The 24638-nt window shown below is 38.1% G+C and overlaps 1 protein-coding gene across 1 annotated transcript in view; it reads right to left on the reverse strand.

Annotated features, from left to right (window-relative positions):
* LOC121314997 (RUN domain-containing protein 3B-like) overlaps positions 1 to 23407 on the reverse strand; it is a 39727-nt gene extending 16320 nt beyond the window's left edge. The window contains exons 1-4 of the mRNA XM_041248824.1: positions 22890 to 23407; positions 7661 to 7776; positions 2099 to 2232; positions 296 to 381 (exon numbers count right to left, since the gene is read on the reverse strand). Coding sequence (XP_041104758.1) covers positions 296 to 381; positions 2099 to 2232; positions 7661 to 7776; positions 22890 to 23080 — 527 coding nt within the window. The 5' untranslated portion in view covers positions 23081 to 23407. The remainder of the gene's footprint in view (positions 1 to 295; positions 382 to 2098; positions 2233 to 7660; positions 7777 to 22889) is intronic.
* Positions 23408 to 24638: the final 1231 nt, after the last annotated feature.

Consider the following 24638-nt stretch of genomic DNA (forward strand, 5'->3'; position numbering starts at 1 on the left):
TTGTGCACAAAAAAGGCAGGGATACGGGTTCTGCATTAACTGTAAATGAGTCTGTGTTTTGAAGGTAGGGTCTCCACAGATTGCATCATATCTGCACACTGAGCTACAGCGCAGCGGGGTACTACTGACCAGGGGCCCAGTGAGCTCAAGCAAACACCTGCAGGCCTGGATTTGTTTTCTTTAGGGGCCAGTAGCTCAATGGTGGAAACCTGAGCCACAGCAAGGGTTAATTGTGCTTCTGTATCAGTAACCAGAATGCATGAGACTCGCTGCTCATTAGAATTAAAGTTGAAACCTGGTTATCTTGAAATCTCTTAGGGCTGCTGAAATGTATTCTGAAAGGCGTTTTTCCATCAGTGTAACCCTGATCCACGCTCGACCCTGAAACACAAAGAAAGGCAGGTTACCAGCAGGTATCCCAAGTACAATAATACTGTAGGTAACCATTATTGTACCTAAAATCGAACCAATTCTGCTGTGGTGTGTGGATATTTATTTATTTCATTCTTTAGCTGTTAGCTTTTAATTGAAAAAGAACCCTATTAAAATGTGTTACACAACACCAAACAATGCCCTTTCTCTTTATTTGCAAACTAACAAGACAGCATATCCATCCTACTAACAAGACATCCTATTCTATTAAAAGCACTTTTACTTTCTATGTGATTTGTCTTATCTTTGCTTCATTGGGTTTGATTTAAAACTATTTATGTTCTCAAAATCTTCTATTTACGATATCTGATTTTCTAATAACTAACTTTCTCAATTTTCCAAAGACCCACCTTTTGGACAGTGTCCAGTTATTTCAATGACTTGACCACTTGAACCCTCAATTGAACTAAATTAGTTGGTTAGAGTCTGCATGATGGCTTGCAGTTCATTTTGTGGTTCATTTCTGCAGAAGAGAATTATGCAGTGCTACCACCTTTCACAAATAAAAGGTATTAAATCATATTTCCACACTCTGCTCCAGTCTGCTGCACTTGTCATAACACCAAGATCTTATTCCCAGTCCTCATGGGCAGCAAGACTCTTGGTTCACAAGCAGCACTCATGTGCTGACTTAACATGGATGTACAATATAATAAGTACATGACTATCAATCTAGAGAAGTCCCACAGTTAACAGAAGCCTACAAACAGGTCATTCATTTCATAGCCAAAATCTACACATTATTGTAGTATAAAACCTACATTAATCAGCAAATGAAACCAACACATTTATATGTCAGACCATTTTGAAGTAAGAAGCCATGATTGTTGAAGTTTATTGCATAACAGATTAAAGGAAAAGGATTTGGTAAACTTTAATCACTTTTTAATAAAACAAAGCAAAATACACAATTTCTAGTAATTTAACAAATAATCAAAAAACAAACAGTTATTTTAAATTAAATAAGTTTTTCATGACAAAAGTATTGGAACCCCTGCATTAGTATTTCGTGTATCCTCGGTTTGCTTTTATTAAGGTTTTCACGCTTTAAAGGATAATTCTTAACCAGTACGTTACTTATTGTTGGTGAAATCTGGGCCAGTTCTGTCTTGCATATTGCCTTCAGCTCAGACAGACCAGATACCCAATGCTTGGCTGCAGCTTTTTTCAGATTAGTCCAGTTTCCTCAAGTATTCCAGAGTCAACTTAGCTGTATGCTTTGGGTCATTGTCGTGTTGTAATATAAACTTTCTGCCAATTAGACTACGAGTAGATGCTATCGTTGTACTTTGTAGAATATTTAGATACATGGCTGCATTCATTCCATCTTAAAATCGCATAAATGTCTCGACTCCCTGAACTTCCAAATCTCCTTCATATCATGATCAAACCACCCCTATTTATAACTGTAGGTACCAGCGTTTCTTCATTGAAGGCTTTCCCTTTTTTCTCCAAACATCCCATTTTTTACTGTACTATATCTATCGACTTGGAATTGATACAGAAGTAGCTGGTTTGGTTTCATGGCAGCATTCAACTTAACTCTCCAATGGTTACAATTAAACAACACCATGTAATTAGTATAAAACACCATGGTATGGCAGGTTTTCATGCTAGTGTGATCCAGCTGATTATATCAGTGGAAAGCTCAGCAGTTTCTCCTCACCTTTGCCCTGGAGGAGCCCACATTCTCCATGCTCTCAATGCTGCTGATGCAGTTGTGTGGCACTTTGCTGCAGGCCACTCGCATGTAGTCCCAGAAACTGCGAAGGGTTTCATAGCCAAACCAAGTGATCTGCCCTGGAACAGGAACCAAGAACCCATGTCAGTTTACAAAAGCCAGGCCAGCCAAGCCAGTACAAAGATTTGTTAAACTGCTCCAAACAATCAAATTATATTGTGCGTGAAAATTAAGCCCAAGTAGACAGGCACTCATTTCCAGTATGCATAATCAGTGCAAAGCCTATATTAGTGTCCATGGCGACCACATGCCATACTGACAAAGGAGAAGGCTGCGAAATAGTATTTATGTAGGAGTGCATAATTAGGACCCTGTTTCCCAGCATATACTGTAATGTTTTATTGGCAAATAATCTCCCGATACCCATTCTGCTTTATAAAGAACATAGGCAAACCAGGAGGAGGCTATTTGACTAATATAAGCCTGTCTGGCTCCTAGTAACGGATTGATCTCAAAACTGACAAGTTGGGTCTTAAAGGATCCAAGGGATTCTGCCACCGCAACAACAACCAGGCAACCCATTCATTACACTTGTTACTCTCAGTGTCTCTTTCCATCTGTCCCAAGTCTATCTCCAGGTCATTTCCAGCTGTGTCCTCTGGTTTCTGTATTAGACTTCAAATATTGGTTAGGGTTAAATATGTCATCTCCTTTTAAGATTTTAAAGACCTCTATCATACAGGGTAAACGGATTCAGGTCTTTCAGCCTATCTTCGTAGTTCCTTCCTTTCAGTCCTGGGATTAGTCTGGTTGCTCTTTGCTGGGCTCTCTCTAGGGCCACAATGTCCCTTAGGTGCTGTGGTGAACAGAACTGGAGCCCTGAGGCACGTTTCCATCTGCTACGGGGATTAACTTGACACTGATTTCAATTGCGACTCAGCCCCAGTTTAGGGTCTAACAGAATGGTGGAAGTTACCGAATCGACCTCCAATGCAAAAGGAGGCAGAATGAAGTTTGTGAATATATTCAGCTAAATACAAGAGGCTACTGAATTAATCTATATCTATCAATTACACAAAACATGATACATACATATAGGCACTGCTTGAACTTTGCATACTGTCCGGCTGCAGACTGCAGATGGAACCAGCTGCAGGCCCCATTTTTATTGGGGCAAAGTAAGATTGCGTTTTACAGAAAGAATCCTTTAATTGTTTTTAGTAGTGTATGTTTTGTACAGTAGACCATTTAGATCATTGAACAGTATTTACTACAGTTGGTAACCAAGCCATATCAGAAAATCATTAATTGTGAAGAGTCTTATAAAATATAACCTTCGTAAAAATAAAATGAGTGGAGTGGATTTCTCTGCTCCAGTTTCATAAACATATGGGGGGGGGGGGGGGGGGGGGGGGGGGGGGGGGGGGGGGGGGGGGGGGGGGGGGGGGAGCATGTCCAGGCACGATCTTGTAATTAGCTGGTACTTCTGCAGCACTCCAGCAAGCAGTATAATCAAGCACAGCAGAATTCAATGCAAAACTAACAAATTGCACAATATGACATCCATACTGAAAACTGTATCAAATGCCGAGGTAAATCTATGTTTTTTGTTTTTTACACATTTTACATTAAATAGTCAAAACTGGTAAAACTTGACTTGTGTGATTTTGAGGAGCAACCAACAGTAAGGCAGAGGCACCAAGGAACTTTATCATAAAGAAAACCAGAAGTAAAGAACCCTGCTATACTATATACAGAACTGAATAAGTGATATCTGTCTCATTTATGCATATAAAGATGACAGGGTGCATATGTGTGGATGTCTTCACTCAATATGCATCCACAGTATACACATATAGATGGGTCTGAGACTTCCTAAACACAACATAGTTTTATACAAACCTTACAACCAATGATACCCTGATCTGCTAAACACTAAGGCAGTACTAAATGTCACTGGTGGGAGACAGACTATTATGTGAAACTTTACAGTACTGCAGGTTGATAGACAGGCATAAAGGGAATTTGAAAAGCTAATTTTACCGAGGGGACTCTAAAGCATAGCATTTGCCAGTTACTCTGACTAGCTCATTCTTATTAACCCTACACATGAAGTTGAGTATTCTTTTGCTGCTGTGTGAAGGTGGTAAAACATTCCTCCAGCTAGTCGCATTTTCTGTTCTATCTATAGACTTTTTTTTTTTTTTTTAAATGCTCCAAGGTCAGTATCAATCTCTCTCTATTTTATATAGCGCCTTTCATAGTGGACCACCATCACAAAGCTCTTTACAAGGTGCAGTAACAACAAGAAAATCCATAATACTTTAAATAGAGAAATGCACTATGGTTAATGATATATAAAATTCAAAAGATTTTGCGATAGAAGGAACCACACAAGCGAATAATGACATTATTTCAGCATTACTACCACCTGTTACCCAAGAAATAATCACTTCATATTCATTCATGCAGAAGTGTAAGTCTTCTACAGTAGCAGAGTATATCAATTACAGCAGCTAACATTAAGTTAGTATCATAACCCTGGTTCCTAGAAATAGAAATGTAACCATTATCTAATGGATATTTATCCTGATAACCTGAATATGGTGTGTCAAAGCTGCCCGTCAGAGCCTGTGATGCAGTGTTGTCTGCCCCAGAGGGCATAACTGGACTGCAGACACAGACATCGTCATCATTTTTCATTCAAGCCTGCTGCAATCATGGACACAGCGACCTTGAAGGTTAATGGTTACGTTGCTATTTCAGGGAACCAGGGTTACGATAATAACCTAATGTTCCTGTGACAAAGTGCCCGCCCCTGTGTATATTATCTGTTATGTGTTGCGTGTGGTGTGTTTAAATGTTGGTGTATAGACATTGGTACACGGGATATAAACGGGTCTGTGTAACACGAGTGTTTAAAATGTATATGTGTATTTAGGCACAAGGATTGCACAGCACTTCACGTGCAAGTAAAATGTAATAATATGTGAGCACGGGGAATTGCACTTTATTAATTCACGTGCTGGGATTCAAGTGAATAATTAATTGGTAATTGAATCCCAGCACAACAGTATATATAGATGCACGTTGTCACATACTCGCGGTTGGGTGTTCGGTGAGTGGAGAACGGGATTGGAGACGGAGGAAATAATAAGTATAATAATAATAATAACAACGTAACGTAAAGTATCTGCTCACCGTATTTTTGATTAGTGTTAGTCCGTTTTTGTTTGTCTTTTTATTTTGGCATAGAGTGCCGTGTCCTGTTGTTTCTGTTTGTTTGTTCAACCCTTTTATTTTCTGTTCTTTTTTTTATTAAATGCTGAGCGAAACATTCGATCAGCTCCACCAAACCACACCTCTCTGTCATTCATTCCTTTTGCTGGTTCTGACGCCGCCAACTTCGGCCGTCTTTGTGACAGTTCCCTATCAAGTACAACATGTAACAATTACCTAATGGGTAGAAGTACGAAAGCTGTCAAAAGGCAATGTTAGCTAGGGCTAAAAAATTGAAAAATGTTTTCAGGGTCGACCCTGAAGCCGCCTTTAACACTCTTGTTCCAAAGCCAGGGTTTTGTGGATCTATGACATTCAGCCGATAGAAACGCATAAAAGTATGGGAAGTGGCCCACACATGTCCCTGACAGATGCACCCTGGAACAAAGTCCACAAAGTTACCATTACCCTGGTGGAATGGGCAGCAAGCTTATTTGGAGAGGGCAAGTTGGCTCGCTCATAGGCAGTCTTGACTGTGACATTAATCCATTTAGACAGCCTCTGCTTAGGCAGGGCTTTACTGTAGAACTTAGCCTCATAACAGACAACAAATTGTTCAGACTGCCTCCAACTCTGTGCTCTGTCCACATATTACGCTAGTGCCCACATCGAGCAAAGTGTATAGGGCTGCCGCTCCCTGTCAGACTGGAATGGAGGTGGATGGAAAGCCTTCAATCCACACAGTCTGGTTGATGAGAATGTCAAGATGGTTTTCTACAAAAAAAGCAGGATTGGTACGAAGCGTAACCTTTGTCCTGGCTTCTGCAAAAAATTAAGCAGGCTTTCACAATCAAAAATGCTTGCATTTCACCCACATGCTTGTGTTATTGCAAGTAAGAAATACACTTTCAAAGAGAAGTACTTCAGTTCATCTCAATACAAGAGCTAAAAAGTGGGCTTCATAAGTGCTTCAAGCACCACAAGCCTCCAAAGAGGGACAATGTCCTTCATAGGCAGACGAAGCCACCGAGCTTTTAGAAATTGCCCCGCCAGAAAATGAGCTCCTGGGGAGACTAAATCAATTTTGATATGGCAATCTGAAATGGCTGCCAAATAGACCTCTAGTGTAGAGGGGGGTTTGCCCTCATCAAATAGGTCCTGTAAAAATTGTAGTATAACTGCCACGGGACAGGTCGCAGAGCCAAAACCCTTAGGCAGATATCACGTCTGAAAAACGCCCCACTTGTACCCATAGTGGGAACACGTGGACGCTGCTCTGGTATTTTTGGTGTCAAGGTGTCAGTGACCCTATGAGATAACCCCAGATGGATCAAATGTTGCCAGACCCAGAGCCGCAGGCTTGATGGGTCGGGATGACACAACGTCCCCCATGCCTGACTGAGCAAACGCCACGACTGGCAGCACAGGAGCTGTATCAGAGCTGAAAACCAGTCTCCTGGGCCAGTAAGTATCTATTAATAGCATCCTGGCCCGGTAATGCCTGATCCTTTCCAGGCACAGCAGGAGTCTCTCCCGCCCAGGTCAAATGAAAAGATAAATGATGACGATGTCTGTGTCTGCAGTCCAGTTATGCCCTCGGGGCGGGCACAACTGCATCACAGGCTCTGACGGGCAGCTTTGATATATCTTATTCAGGTTATCAGGGCCTTCACGATAAATACCCATAAGGCAATGATTACATTTCGTACTTGATCGGGAACTGAATATTATTCACACTGCTGCAAATTGTTCTCATTCTGGGTTGGTATGCTAGACATGCTGAATAAATGTCAGACATGCTGCTCGGCTATTCAGACAGCAATGTAATACAGGACTTGGCCCTAGATGATTTCCTTCCTTCCAGACTGACACTGATGAAGACTTGATGATTTCTGCTGGTGGTCTTATCACTATTTTCTACTATAATGTACTCTTTAGTTTCTGATGGATTCTGCTGGTTGGTAAATATGTTCAATAGATTTTGGTTTACAGAGATCAGTAGTTCAGGTGTTTGTGATTCAGAGAAACAGTGCAAATGAGAACAGGCCAGCAGGATCTATGGAAGGGAACCAGGCTGCTGAAGAGAGAACTTTACTTTATCTTTGAAAACTAGGAATTGCAAGTATACTCACACACTTTAAAAAGAGTTGTTTAAACAGTCAAATACCCTGATACAAGTTTTTGCTGGGAAGAAGCATTTTAGGAAATTAGCCCCAAAGTAACAACTAAAAACATCTATACTGTATACCTTTCAGTGAGGCACATTACCTGCTTCTCAGCACCAAGAATAATGGCAAACTCAAAGATTTATAAAATGGCCTTTGTCACCTTTCAGCCGATGACTCAGAATTTGCTCCAAGATAGACACAAAATTTAGGAATTCAGGAGAGGAGTCATCAATGGTATCGTAACAGGAGCAGTCAATGAGGGTCTTGACTGAAAACCTGCAGTGGAAAAAGAGAAATGATTAAGATATCATCACGTAAATATTGGTTTTAAAACAACAACCAAAAACAAACAAAAAAAAAAAAAAAACAGCTAGGAGCACCTGATTAAATGCACCTGCAAACTCTGGCTTCTGAAATTGATCTTATAATAATCATATTTCATAGTTTGCGAATCAGTTATTTGTTACAAAGAGTTTTGCTCTTTGGTAAAAGTAGTTTTATCTACAGTTGATCAATCGTTTAAAAAAAAAAACTGATTTTGTTTACCAATGGATGACTCCCTTTACTTTACTGTATGCTTGTCACACTGTCAGGACAGGGTTTAGCATAGACTTACATTGAGATTCCTCTGGCACTCTTAGCTGAATATTATTAGACCAGACAGCTACTATGTTAACTCTTAAATGTAACTTTTCACAACAATAAAAATAAAAATAAAAAACAGCCATAGAGATAATTAGTGTAGTTATCTTTAAGACCTGGATACAGGTCTGCAGTGTTGAAATAGATTTCTTACCTGTAATCAATGCCCCATACTAAACATACTTTTCTATGATTTTTCAATAAAAAGCCATAGATTAACATTAGAAGTGAGTCTGACATACAGCATACGGTTAGTTATGGCAACAGTAATTTATACTTTTAAAATCTGTAGAGCTACATAATTGGTTCAAGAGAAGGAGGACCACCGACAGTGTTTCTAGTGCTGTTAACAGGTTAGAAAATTGCCCTTAAAAGACTTGATTACAGTTTCTTTCAATCAATCAATCAAAACCTTTATTTATCCAGATGAGTCAATTAAGAACACATTCTCATTTCATGACCTGACAAGAGAGTCACAAAGCTCACAAAGTAAAAAACAGAAAGTACTGATGAGAGGAAAAACGTCAAAATGGAGCGAGGTAACCAGTGGAGTACCACAGCGTTCAGGATTAGGTCCTCTGCGCTTCCTAATCTACATTAATGACTTAGATTCTGGTATAGTAAGCAAACTTGTTAAACTGCAGACGACACAAAAATAGGAGTGGCAAACACCGTTGCAGCAGCAAAGGTCATTCAAAATGATCTAGACAGCATTCAGAACTGGGCAGACGCATGGCAAATGACACTGAATATAGAAAAGTGTAAGGTACTGCACGCAGGCAATACAAATATCCATTATAAATACCATATGGGAGACACTGAAATTGAAGGAATCTATGAAAAGACCTAGGAGTTTATGTTGACTCAGAAATGTCTTCATCTAGACAATGTGGAGAAGCTATAAAAAAGGCCAACAGAATGCTTGGATATATAATGAACAGTGTTGAATTTAAATCAAGGGAAGTAATGTTAAAACTTTACAATGCATTGGTAAGACCTCATCTAGAATATTGTGTTCGGTTCTGGTCACCTCGCTCACCTAATACATTCGGTTAATTTGGGTATAGGTTTATTCTCCTAAACTTTGTCACGTTTGAAGAAGCGCTGGTTCCTGCAACAGTCCAAAGCCAGATTTTTTCCTGGTTTAAAGGCATGTCACATTCACAGGCTAAAATAATTGAATCTATTCAGTCTTGAACAAAGACGACTACACAAGCACTCAAAATTCTAAAAGGTATTGACAATGTCGACCCAAGGGACTTTTCCGACTTTTCAGTCTGGAACCAACTCCCCAGTAATGTTGTTGAAGCCGACACCCTGGGATCCTTCAAGAAGCTGCTTGATGAGATTCTGGGATCAATAAGCTACCAACAACCAAACGAGCAAGATGGGCCGAATGGCCTCCTCTCGTTTGTAACCTTTCTTATGTTCTTATTACTGTGAAGGCGATTTTTTAAAAAACAATATTTGCTTTTTGATCATGTTTTCTGATAACTCGGATCAACTTCGTAACTGTGTCAGTAGATGATGAAGAAAAAGGGTGCTTGATCCTTGAAAGTACCTAGGCTTGCAAAATCCTTTTTTTCTGATATTTGTTTCATAGTTATTTATCATTTATAAGACAATGGGTGTAGAAATATACAAAAGTGGTTACTGCAATATTTTGGGGAATGACATACCTGATCAAAAGGTTTGTATAAATTAAGTTAAATGGACATGTGAAAAAGTTCTGTATGTCCAGAGTTGGAAAAAATGTGGCAGTGAAATAATTAATATCTATTGGTCATCACTTATAGTGGAACTTTATTGAGCAAATAATAAAATACTAGGGGTGCACTGATAAAGACTTTCTTGGCCAATACCAATAGGATACCGATAATAATAGATCGTGCAGGTAAACTATTGTAAATTACTAGAACAAGGCATAGGGCCTGTATTTAAACTGTTTTATAATTATACATGTTAAAATTAACAGATATTGTTTACTTCTTGTATTTATGACAAAAATGAATAAGTATGGTTTACCTGTTGCATTTACTTCATAAATTTTGTACCAAGAATAAAGTAGTATTATATTGTGTACTTGCCAGCAATTAATACATTTGTTTTACAACAGTCACATAAAAATAATATTTAGCATTTATACTAGTAAAAACATTTCGGCAGGAAAAATATAACGTGACATTAACTTTTATAGCCATTTGCTGTCAAACATTGTGTGTTATAACTTTTACCTACACTGTACAGTAGAAAAGAAAAATGTAGCCTATCAACTACAACAATGTTCGTTAAAGTCTTATTTTAAGCCTACACTGCTTAAAAATGCAGCACAACTTAAATTGTTCAGTTAATCAAAAAAAAAAAAAAAAAAAAAATATATATATAACATTTCTGGTTATAAAATCAGTCAAACTTAAATTTGTTACTTAACAAAAGACTGCACAGTAATGAATTTCGGCTACAAAATGCGGCTGAACACGCCCACAACCAAAGCAGATTAAGCAAGATGAACAAAAATTACAAAAGATCATTTTAATGGATGCGAGTAATGACTTTGACAGAACAGGCTGAACAAAATAACAAGACAGCTTTACTCACTAGCGCACACTGCATAAAAGAAACGACCAATATGTCACCAAATTGCTGGTTGCATAGTAATGACATTGTCAACAACAATGACCAAATCCATATGCTGTAGCTAATGGCCATGCTACATTTTGGAATGAAATTGCTTTTTTTCCCCCTAGTCTGTAAATTACATGCTTTAACAAAGTGAAGATGATGTATGCTCTCCTACATCGAGTGTGGTTCGTTACTCATCTACACCATGTATTCTACTTTAAAGAAAACATATACATTATTTTATTTTTTACATTGATGTATCTTTTTCCAACAGATAATGCACACCTGCCCCAAAACATACTGCATTGCACCTAGACATTAAGGTTGTACATTTTATTCAAATGTTTTAATGTATAATATTGTATTGACTGTTTTTTGCAAGCACCGAGGCATATTTAAATGCTCAAATTGACATTCGCTGTAAAACCTTTAAACATTGTATTAAGAGCTAGAGTGGCTCTTCTATTGCAATGTATAGCATTCCTTACTTCGAAATCCCATTCCCATTAATATTATTGTGTTTTGAAAACTTTTCACTGAAATTGGACCAAGCCAGACACTGTGTCCATAAATAAGTTACCAGTGAAAGTGGGTATAACGTGCACTTCAATAATTTATCACTGTGGTGATGAATCGGTACCAAAGAGGAATAAATACTGTAAATTAAATACTCGCATGCAAAGCCTAAAAAAAGCTATACAGTACATGCAGGAAAAGCTATTATGTAAGCTGTATTATATTAGCCATTCTAATCCGATCTAAATCTCCACATACACCTACAAATATTGCTGAATACTTTTAATATCCAGTGTTATTGTTGTCTTTATTTTAATTTGACTTAATACATTATCAATTAAATATAAAACAAGATACTTTTTTAAATGTGTCTAGTTAATAAATATAGTAAAGAGGAAAGAGACTCCATTAAGAGTCCGTTCTTCACTATTTCCTCCTTTTATACTGATACTTATTACTGTAGTTGAATCCAAGACAGCTATGCGAATAATAACATTGTCAAATTATGTAAAATTACATCTCAATGCCATTTGATACATATTCCTCCAGATTCTGACTTGTGCTAAAATGTTCCCTTGAACTCATTACATTTCAGTCACACCCCCAAAGTGAGAATTCTTGTCCTACTCTACTCAAGAATCATCACTAACATAAACATTTGAAAGCTGATGTGTCATGCAGTGATAAACAATCTTTCTTCCCAATTGTGGGTTTACAATCTGCAAAACCACATGAAAACAGAAACATTGTTTGAGTGGTCATGGGAAAGGATTGCTGGTCTCCACCGTCTCAATGGTCAATTGTGAATACACTGCATGCAGTAGCTAGAGAATGCATCATAGACTAGTGGGAGGAGTCTTCGGGAACTCAGTAGCTAACTACATCGAGAGTAGCAACTTCTCAGACTATAATATTAATGCAGGACCAAATGGCTGCAAAAAAGACATTGTTGGATTTTTTTTTTCAGGTGAAAAATAAGGAAAGGGAAGTTTCTATTATAAGACCAAGATTTTGTACTGTAGTTCAAAGTAACATGAGAGTTAAAATGTAAGGCTGTAGTTAATGAATACCCCTTAGCATTAAAGTATGTACTGTATTTATTGACAGTACTCATGACTTCAAGGCAATGCTACATTTCACTTTCTCAAAATACCTTTTACGCACATATTGTTTAAATGGACAGTACATTACTCAATAACCATAAACCTTATCCGGAGCACTGCATATTTGTATATATTATGTACATAATAGTATAGAGAGTAAGAATTGCCAACTTTATACAAATAAATTTCATGGCATTGGAGAAGCAGTTTCTAAGGTACATACAAAAATATAAGTGTGTAAGTGTTACATGCAGATGTACCCTGTTTCTCCAGAATCTGGTATTCTAAATAACATTAATATCAAGTTTCATAACAATTGGATCAGAGGTTTTTCCACATATATGGACAGATCGTTTCATCCCCAGCGGAGGATAACAATAAATAAATGTATACAGTGTCTCTCAAAAGTATTCACCCCCCTTGGACTTTTCCACATTTTTTTGTGTTACAACATGGAATCAAAATGGATTTAATTAGGAGGATTTGCAACGGATCAACACAAAAAGTCCATAATGTCAAAGTGAAAAATAAAATCTATAAATTGTTCTAAATTACAAATATAAAACAGAAAAGAATTGACTGCATAAGTATTCACCCCATTTTGCTATGATACACCTAAATAAGCAACCAATTGTTTTTAGAAGTCACATAATTAGTTGAATGGAGTCCACCTGTGTGCAATTAAGTTGTTTCACATGATTTCAGGTTAAATACACCTGTCTCTGGGAGGTCCCACAGATGGTTAGTACATTTCCTAACACAGACTTCATCATGAAGACAAAGGAACATTCAAAGAAAATCCAGACTAAGGTTCTTCAAAAGCACCAATCAGGGGTAGGATATAAGAACGTTTCCAAGGCACTGAATATCCCCCGGAGCACAGTCAAGTCCATTATTAAGAAATGGAGAGAATATGGCACAACTGTGAATCTGTGTAGAACAGGTCGTCCTCACAAACTGAGTATCCGGGCGAGAAGGGTAATAGTCAGGGAGGCCACCAAGAGGCCTATGGCAACTCTAAAGGAGTTACAGTCTTCCACGGCTGAGCTGGGAGACACTGTGCATACGGAAACAATAGCCTGGGTGCTTCACAAAACTGGCCTCTATGGGAGAGTGGCAAAAAGAAAGCCACTGTTGAAAAAAAAAAAACTCACATCAAATCTCAGCTACAGTTTGCCAGAAGGCATGTGGGAGACTTTGAGACCAAGAGGAAGAAGATTCTATGGTCTGATGAGACCAAAATAGAGCTTTTTGGCCTCAACGCTAAGCGCTATGTCTGGTGCAAGCCTAACACCGCACATCATCCTGAGAACACCATCCCCACCATGAAGCATGGTAGTGGCAGCATCATGCTATGGGGATGTTTCTCTGCATCAGGGCCTGGAAAGCTTGTGAAGATAGAGGGCAAAATGGATGCTGCAAAGTACAGAGAAATCCTGGAGGAAAACCTGCTGAAGTCTGCAAGAGACCTGGGACTTGAGAAAAGATTCACCTTCCAGCAGGACCATGACCCCAAACATACAGCCAAAGCCACATTGGAGTGGCTTAAAAAAAAAAAAAAAAAAAAAAAAAAAAAAAAAAGGTCAAATGTCCTGGAGTGGCCCAGTCAAAGCCCGGACCTCAATCCAATTGAGAATATGTAGAAAGGGTTGAAAATTGTTGTTCACCAAAGGTCCTCATCCAACTTGACGGAGCTTGAGCAATTTTGCAAAGAATGGGCAGAAATTGCAGCGTCCAGATGTGCAAAGCTGGTACAGACTTATCCAAATAGACTCATGGCTGTAATTGCTGCCAAAGGTGCCTCTACCAAATATTGACTCAAGGGGGTGAATACTTATGCAATCAATTACTTTTTATGTGCTGATCAGTGGCAAAAATTCCTAATTAAATCTATTCTGATTGCATGTTGTAACACAATATAATGTGGAAAAGTCCAAGGGGGGTGAATACTTTTGACAGCCACTGTATTTCTGTAAAGCTGTAAAGTATAAAAGCCATGGGACCTTTATTTATGCACGGCAACACAACTGAGTTTTTGAATGTCTCCTGCAACAGTTTCATTTAAAAAAAAAAAAAAAAAATCAGAGAACGCGTGGGAGGAAGAGGCTTTATTTTTTCAAGCTCTTTTTCATGGTTAAATAAAACTGCATACAAGATAACCCAGTTTGATTATGGTAGAAGACATTTACATAAAAAAGCATTTGGCAGTGTTCCTGAACAGACTGCAGGGTTTAAAACACAACATGACTTTCCCTAGCTTTCTGCTTAGTTGTAGGTATTCCTGCAAGATGTTTTTCAACATAATCAGAATTTTTATTAACATATCCCTCGTCATAAATCAATTTTGACCAGTTATTTTCATTTCACAGTGGTTATGCATCGGGTCTTCCGTCCAAATGTCTTCTGAATTCGCACCATCAGCAGCTTCAATCCAACTTGTTCAATTAGAAACATTTCATTGGTTCCCGACCCCCATCCGGTTACAGTGAAAATGCAAGATACAGTGGTTTGCAGAAGAATTCACCCCCTACCAATAATGTCACATTTTGTTTAATTTAAAATAATGTATGCACAGTTTTTCAACCAAATTTTTTTTTATTCAAAGCAAGGAGGTTAAATGTCAGCAAAACAAAGAAAATGTACAAAATAAAATTTTTACTGGTTGCATAAGTTCAGCACCTTAAGTCAGTACTTGATAGACGCACCTTTTGAGCAATTACTGCTATGCGTCTGTTTGGATAGGTCTCTACTAGCTTTGCACACTAGGATGAATTCTTTGCCCATTCTTCATGGGAAAATTGCTCCAGTTCTGATAATTTTCTTGGGGATCGTCGATGGACTGAAATCTTCAAGTCTCGCCATAAATATTTCGATTGGATTCAAGCCAAAACTTTGACTGGGCCTCTCAAGAATATTAATTCTCTTCTTGTTCAACCACTCCAGTGTGGATTTGGCTTTGTGTTTCGGGTCATTGTCCTCCTGAAATATGAATTTCCTCCCAGTTTCAGAGTCTTGGTTGACTCAATCAGGTTTTCCTTAAGGATTCGCCTGTACTTTGCACCATCCATTCTCCCCTCTATCCTGACAAACTTACCAGTCCCTGTTAAAGAAAAGCATTCCCATAACATGATGCTTACCCGGCTGCTCAGTTTGGGAGATCAACCTGATCTGGGTAGCATTTGGGTGGTATGATGCATCTTCCACTTTTTAATGATGGACTTCACTGTGCTGAGAGGGATAAATCAGCGCCTTTAAAATTGTGAAACCCTTCTCCTGCTCTGTGTCGCTCTACCACTTTATCCCCGATTTGTTTTGAAAGCTCCTTGGTCTTCATGGTTGCTTAGTTGGATCGCTATGTGAGCTGTAGCTTGAAAGTCTTTATATACCTGACAGAAATGATGTACAAGTTAAACCACTTTGAGTACACACAGGTTGAAACCATTTCACTAATTTTGTGATTTAAAACAAAGCATTTGCACCTGAGCTGATTTACTGCAGTGGCAAAGGGGTTGAATACTTACGCAACTGAGATTAATCTGTTTTTCTCTGTAAATCTTATTTATATTCTATATGCATTTTTTAACGGTATCAATGTGGAGTAGTTTGTGTAGATTTTGCATGTAAAGTCTAATTTGAAAGCATCGTGGAGTACACTCAGGTGCCAACAAAATGTGAAAACTTTGCAGGGGGTGAATACTTCTGCAAACCACTGTATACAGGGGACGTACCTCCAACCATGTGAACATATTTGTACTCAAAATGTGCAGAAAACACTGTCACACAAAACACTTTATAACCTAGGCACTCTGTTACTGCGGTTGGGTTTTTTTTTTTTTTTTTTTTTTTTTACATGCATCAGCCACCGATCCATCGGAATAAGAGTAAACTTAACACTCCAAATAAGTTTACCGATTGTGTCCAACCGTTACTAATCTGCACACCAAAATCAGCCTATAAAACAACTTACATCACCAGATGGCAGTGGGCTTCATCTACCAATATGCAAGATGAAGACACCAGTCAGATGCACAGCACCATCTACAAATGTTGACATGCCAGGTGTCAACAGTGAGATTTGATCTATCTATTAAGATGTGCACGTTTTCTACGAACCTTGCTTATACTTATTCTTTCCATCAGTGACCTCTACCATGCAAAACACAGCTTAAAGTGGTTAAAGGTAACACAAATCCATAAATCTTACAGTAACAGTCATGCATATCCAATCACTCTGCAACTCTCAAATGTGCAGTTGTGACATACATTATTTACAACTTGAATGCCTATTACTGTTTCTGTACAGTCAGCAGGGAATGATAGTTGATTAATGACAGGAAATTACATAATTACACCAGTAGAAAAGTAAGTCATTGGCAATAGTTACCACGAACAACTTCCCTCCTGCTGTCGCAGTGCCTGCAGCACTGTTATGTAAGTTCTACTGCCATTATAACTGTACACTGACAGACTTCAGAGGTCACCCACCATCTTTCTAAACGGAATGTTACTGTAATAAACAAAGAGCAACCGCATTACATTGTTCTCAAGAATCTGTCATGAAAATATTCCTATTTCTTTGTTTATTGCCTTTCCGCTGTTGAGCTAGGGCTGCACAAAACTAGTAGATTTTACTAGCAGATTGGTTTGGTACCAATAGATTGCAATTTGTTGATAGATCCCTGACTAATGTGTTTCCAACTTCAGATGCTACATTTATGTGCTCTACAGTTGTAAAAAAGTAGTTTGGGATTTATTTTATTTTAGCCCATTAAATCAATAATTATTTAATTTAAAATGAATATAAAATCAGTAAGACACGCATAGATATTAGCTTTTATTAATAATTAGTTTTACAGGATTTGTTATTATATTTCTTTACATTATCTTCCATCAATTAAAAAAAAAAAGATTTATTTTATATAGACACAAATCACACTTTTCCTCGGCTCACAGAGGTGTCATTGAACAACATTTTTATGTAACTGGGATGCACTTAATGACCAAGCAAGGGGTCCATTGTATAGGCTTGGAGGCTGAAGGAGGATCCCCAATACATGGAGACTGCGCTGCTAACAGGTACACATTTTATCTCCAACAAAAAAACAAGGATATTCAAATGTATATTACAAGTTTCTGTCTTAACAGTGACAGTAACAACAAACATGGAAAGGGGCAGTGCAGCTCAGATGGCATGCGGTTTAACACTAGAACTACCAGAGTTATACACATACCTAGAGCTACCAGTTTGACAACTTTATTAAAAACAGCATAAATATTATAAAGAATGGACAAACAATCAGATATAAGTTGAAGTTTTACTCAGGCACCTCATAGAAAACATCTGCACAACAGAAACATTGTAAATAAATGAACACTTGAACAGAAATGTGTTTATTTACAAACATATTACTTAATTTGCTACTGCAAATAAAAATTTAAAAAAAAAACAATATTTGAAAAGAAATTTGCATATACAGGTATATTACCAAATTGTAGAACCAAAAATAAACACAAAAAAAAAAAAAAACATTTGAACATAAATGGGTTTTATAAACAAATCGCAAAAGCACAACATGTTATCAAAAGAAGCCTAAGTGTGTCCACAATCCACAATGATGTTGTACTTCTCCACATATGCAGTTCAATTTCCACACACTGCCTCTGCACACTGGGCACAACTATCAAGAGTCTTGTTACCACTGCATTTGGGAACCTGGCATTGTCGTCATTTGAAGCTGGCACTGGGGTCGCTACCTTCAGTTGCGGGTAGCTGCTTTGCACTCTTCTTCTGTTAAATGTTTCTGGTGACGTTCTTCGGCTAGCTTATTATCTTCTTGCCCATGCATTCCTTGTAAATAATAAAAGAGTTGATGGCTGTGAGATCCAATACATTAAAACACATGAACAGGCCACCTGCGAGACCCAGCTTTCAATGAGTATGTTCGTGCCATCTGGTCTGAAATATCAACTCCACAGTCTGTTTTTTTTTTTCTCACCAGTCCTGATGGTAGCTAACAGATGAAGGGAGCTCAGCATAATAACATTCTTTCTTGGACTGCAGTCAGAGTGCTTCAGAACTGTAGCGGAATACAGCTCTGTTTGCAGGTCTCTTACAGTTCTAACCGGCTTTTTTTTTTTTCTTCAACTCTTTTGCTAATTGCAGGGAGGTAAAAAAACAAATAATAATTTGTCAGCGGTAACATTTTTCACTTTCCCTAAGTAGGGTCCCATTAGCAGAGGTACAACACTGTCACCCAGCCTTTGGTTATCTGGGAGAGTCTCATCCTTACCTAAGTAGGGGTAGCCATTAACCAAATATTTGGTTTGAACGTCCACTGCCAGCCAAAACTTGCTCCCAAATTTGTCAGGTTTGTTAGGCATATATTAAGTCCACCTGTTCCTTGCATTTGTTGGAAAAAGCTGCTCATCCACTGTTTTAAATTAAGTGGTTCCAAACTTTGGTTGCCAGGACAAATGTCTCATTTTAAAGGTGCACATTTCTAGTTGTCTTCAAATCGAAATGCAAACATTTTACAATTTCATAAAAGCGATTCTGTGCCAGTGTCTCTGTAAAAAAAAAAAATAATAAAAAATAAGGTCCCCACTTACTGGACCACAAACTGCCCAGCAACAGGCTGTTGGCACCATGTGCTCTAGAAACAAACAAAAGTGCAATAAACACTTCCAATTCCTCCAAGGACATTGACCAGGAATCATCATTTAGTTGTCGGTGGGCTTCAGCTTCAGTGCAGTATTGCATGTGACATACGCATATGCTCACGTGTTAATAAATAAAAAGCACTCGATATGCTCTCATCAGAGATGTTGCGTTTTGTGTATGGAGTGGGTCCTGAAACCTTCAGAAATTTTGCTGACCCCTTCTTTCTGCTGTGTGGAACCAGGATTTATAATGTCCCAAACAGTACCATCACGACCAACCTCTTGATTACCTGGTGATGCTGGTTCTACCTCTGGAGATGCTGCCCGAGGTACCGGCGTTACCACTGGCGAAGCAGCTGGTACAGGTGCACGTGCTGACACGAGAGGTGGCTGGTACAGGTGTAGGGGCTGACACATGAGAGGCGGCTGGTACAGGTACAGGTGCTGATACATGAGGCGGCTGGTACAAGTGCAGGTGCTGACACGAGAGGCGGCTGGTACAAGTGCAGGTGTTGATACAGGTGCAGCGGATGCCACAGGAAAGTGGCATCTTCCACATCCTCTTTTTGCGCCCCTTTGCGAGACTGGTTCTGTCCAGGTGTTCCCAGTGGAGTGCTGGGGTGATCTCTTTGCACACCTAGTCCTGGCTCTGTCCTCACTTTCACAGCTACTGGAATTTTCTCCAGTGCAAACCTACTGTTCACCACAGTCAGTTCCATCACTGTCAGTGGCAACTTTTTAATCTCCACATTCACTTTCAGATACATTCTGTAGTAACTAAGCTTTGCTCAGCAGTCTGACGTCTTTGGCAACTAATTTCCATTTTCTCCACTGTAATTGTGGAAGACACAACAGGAGCGAGGATTACAACTTTATTTGTTTACTAACAGTGACTTATTACTTTGCATCATTCTAGTCGACTACTGATTTTGCAAATCAAATAACCCTCCAATCAACTAGTTGTCAACTGGTCGACTAGTATTGCCCTATATCTTGCAATCTAAAATTAATAAAGCATTGTCAAACCAATTGTTCAATTTATCGCTGAACAATGTTGTAAAGCAGATGTGCGACCACAGCTAAATATAGAGTTGTTGATTTTACAAAGGGGGGGAATTGCACTGTCTGACGTACAGCAGTATGAAAAGTGACAGAGCATCCATTCACTTGATCCACATTTAACTTATCAGCTAAATGTAAATCAGGGTATACCTATTCAATAACACACCGGCAGATATACAATGAGACATTACACTGATAATGACCCCTCCACCTCCACCACACTAAAATACAAAAAATAAATAAATCCACAGTTGTTTCTTCTTGCAATGCAGACTCTAACTTTTGCATCAGGTTACTGTTGAATGCCTGCACAAATTAATAATTGCTGACACAAAGGAGTATTAAATACAAATGTATCCCACTGAGGTCACTCACGACAGTGGCTTTAGTTAGTCTGCTTTCATTGTAAGAAGGAACATAGAAAATGTTTTTTTTTTTTTTCCAGCACTGAAGAGTAAATCTAATCACATGCAGCCATGGTGACAAATGTCTCTGTTCTTCACATAAATCTCAAGCAGCCAACAAAATATTCTGAGAAGCTGAAGTGTGCGATGAGGACTGAGGAGTTAGAATATGAACAAACTGGTGGGGGGGAGGGGGGTCTGTAGCAGGGCTTAATGCGGATCAGATTCTGGGGGAAAAGAAAAAAAAAAAAACATCCCACCCACTGATGCAGGTGTTCCATACATCAAATACACATTAACACACACTAGGAGTGTAATATAATCATGGATAGACTTGAGGTGGACTGGTTGCTATATCCTGAATACAACTCCATTTGTGATTCTGTCTGCAAACCTGTTTAAGATAAATAAAAAAAAAAAACGATTTGAATGTATCAACTTGTTCTTTACTGTTAGCCCTGGGAGGATGAATTATTTCCTAATGACTCTTTTACGATGACAGAAGCCACAATGTCACCTCTACAAACGTTACTATATACCTGCATTTCTTTTTAACGTTCTTTGAAATGCGTATTACTCTAGAATACAATGCACTCTCATTATATAGCACCTTTATTTTTGGTTATATAAAACAACTCTGCAGCATCTAACAAAAAAAAAAAAAAAAAAAAAAGAACTTTCAAAAGGATGAAAAAACAAGTTATTGGCTTTGTTAAATACAAATCACAATTTGTGCTATAATAGAAAGAAGTTGACAATTTTAAACAAAACAGCACCGAAGACATTGATTGCATGCACACATATATATATATATAAAACGATACATATCACAGTTAGACATAACCAAGTCATTCTGCTTACACTTACTTAAGGTAAGATTTAATAAGTAAAGCCAAACATGATGCCAAACTTGCTTTTATCATACCATTTTAAAACACTTTTTAATAATAGATGTAATACAGACTAAAATCAGGCAGTAGCAAGCAATAACTTAGTTACAACAGTTCCAACACTAAATAAAGTTGCCACTTGACATACACTCAGTCATGTAAGATTACCACCACCAAGCAACTGTACCAGTACACTCCCTTCCAAACCAAATTCTAAGCTATGACTCTTCTACAGCTCGCTGGAATCTTTGGCAGTGATTTTGAAAATGAAAACCAATTATTCTGTTTTGAAACAAGCAAACCATTTGCTGCAGTAACATATCTGAATAATCTGGTCCACTTGAGCTGAAAATACCCATGTGTAACATACAAAGGAACTGGGACAAGAACATTGCAATGAATTCTGAGCCTTTCCAGGTTTTACTGGGAGCTTTAGTCATAGAGGGAAATGGTCTTGTGAGCTTAATTCATAAATCATAAAGCCTATAACTGCTCAGACCACTATGGAATGGGAATCTTATTTCCATCCCATGACAGGCTTTTTATAAGTTGTAGAGATTTATTTCCCACCACAGATCGTAGGTCGGGTTACTAAAGTGTTGGCTACCTAGAGACACTGGAGTTGACAGCATATGCTCTTTCCAATGCACTTTTTTTTTTTTTTTTTTACATGGAATTGGTTAAAAATATAATTCACAAACATGTTAAAGCAGTCTTTCATACAACACTGACATAATGCAACATAGATAAAAAAAAATTTAAAAAGCTTCGAATGTCACTTACACAGTGCATAATTATGCTATGCAACGCATCTTTAAGAATACAAATAAATGAATACTTTGGTGGAAAATCACGATATTACACTCTATCCATTATAAAATATTCTTATTGAGAATACAGAAAATGATATGCCCTGGCAGCATCACCATTCACTGAATTTTCAATGGCATAAGTTCCATGGTATTTTATATTCAACAACAGCGATCACAAATTAAGGAGAGACGACATGTTGTAATAGTTGAAAAAAAAAAATCGTATGTTAGTTTTCAAACAATTTTAAAAATATACGTAATTGCTTAAAATTTACTAAGACTGCAATAAAGTGTTTTTGCGTCATCACAGCAATTGCCATATGCGTATGCTGCTTCGTTTATGAAGTAAGCGACAGAAAACTGAATTGTCTTTGTTCTGTTTACATTTGTTAAATCCAAATCTTCGCGGACACTTAATTATGTGTCACGATAATGACCATGCATGCTTTTTGCTAGTCTCGCATTTTCTTTCGGAACAACAAACGTATGAAGTACCATATAGTTTGTTTACTTATGGGACAAAGGACTTGGACTGGAACCGTATAATTACTGTATGCGGCGCTGACAATCCAAGTCAGAGGTGTTAGAATATCAGTTTTAGATATACATTATAGCTACGAATGAATAGTCTTCAGAAAGCTACAGTTACAGTACCAAATTTAAAATCTGGTTACATACCTGCAGACAGTGATTAGGTTTTTTCTCTCCACAGCTGCGTTCCTAGATGCACCATTCCTTCGGGATAAATTCAGTCTCAGATTCACAGATGCCATTTCTTGCTCTCGTCGGTGCCTTTGATCAGAAAAAAAAAGATAGCGAGGCGGTTTCTCCAAATTTATATTTCTCGTCAGCTTCCCTGCAGTTCTCATGCAGCGCAATTAAGTCTACGACTATGCTACTGTTCTACTACGATTACACATAAGACGAAATGAACACTGGCGCTTGTGACTGAGACGTGATCATGAGAGTTGCCTTTAAAATAGCAAACACAAAAGAGAAAGAGTTTTAGTCTAATGTTAATCTCCTATTACCACATGCACGGCTTGTGCAATAATATTAACAGCCCAAGAGCCATGGCAATGCATGACACATGTATTTTCTAGTCTTCGTCTCAATTACCACATGACTTATTAGTTCTCTATAATTACAATTACGTTTGCCACGCTTTTTCTGCTTGTTCATTCTAATTCACTCGTTTTTTAAATGTCCAACCTCACCGCTTTGCAGTCAAATCGCAGGTTACTTCTTCAGCATCACAAGACCGGAAGTTTACATTGATAGTTTGCTTGTATTCATTTCCATTGAGGCAATGCTGTGTTACTAGTGTATTTTATAACCAGCGAGTATTATGACAAATAATTTAGAACACATTTTAAAGTACCGGTGTGTGTGTGTGTGTGTGTGTGTTTACTGTTACCTCTCTGATGGACTCCCTGAAAATTTGAAGTAGCCATTATTAGTTAACTTAAGTGCCCTGCTTTGGTATTTTGATCTATTTAAAGATGAACTCCCAGTAAACGAAATACAGCAAATAAATAAACTGTTTATTCCTGTTAAATGTTGACGGTTTTTTGTTTGTTTGTTTTTTAAGATGCTGACTGTGTGGATCCCTCATTTAAGCAGCGCCTTTGTTATTTACATACAGTTAATACATGTAATGGAGTTAATATTTAAACTAAATTAGCAAAGGGCACTTTACTGGATCAATATCAAACATAACAACGCAGATAATTGGACGTGTTGAATTGTCAGTGACGGAAGAACCGGAATTTACCAGGATGTCTACAGGAGCCTAGTGGAATATAAGCCAAGAAGTACTGCTGCTGTCATTTCTTATAAACGTGAACCAGCCAAGTACTGAGAGGTGTTCAGAAAAACTGTGTTCAGCTTATTTTTAGTAGCTGGACACTACCCTGTTGAAAATTGCAGCAACTGCAGGCAGTGCCATACCCAGAGCTGACATTCTACCAAGATCAAACTTAGGTTTCAAGCTATAGTTGCAGTATTTATATGACTGCTAGGTATTTACTAATTAGTATTTCTGAAGTAAAAAAAAAACAGCCGAGTTACGGACATGACTGCAGGTTACCTGGTGACCAGCAAAGAGCTGGGAATTAGAATTAATATTTACTGGCCTCTTACTGGGCACCCAGCAGCAAGCATATATAATACCAGATAAGGGTTACAGCAAAAAGATTAGACAACAAACAGTTGAATTTAGAACTTACAGGGACTTAAAGGGATATTTTGTCAGACCAGCTTTATCAGCTCCTCAATATAGAACAAAATCTCCCGCACTTCTGATCAGTGTACTGGTCATTAATGGGATTTCCAACAGGGCAGAGATGCATAGTGTTGTCATTTTTTTTTCCTTTAATTAATTTGTACTTTATTTTAAAATTACCCATCAATGTTGGTTACACTGGG

This window comes from Polyodon spathula, chromosome 4, assembly GCF_017654505.1.
Source record: "Polyodon spathula isolate WHYD16114869_AA chromosome 4, ASM1765450v1, whole genome shotgun sequence".
NCBI lineage: Eukaryota > Metazoa > Chordata > Actinopteri > Acipenseriformes > Polyodontidae > Polyodon > Polyodon spathula.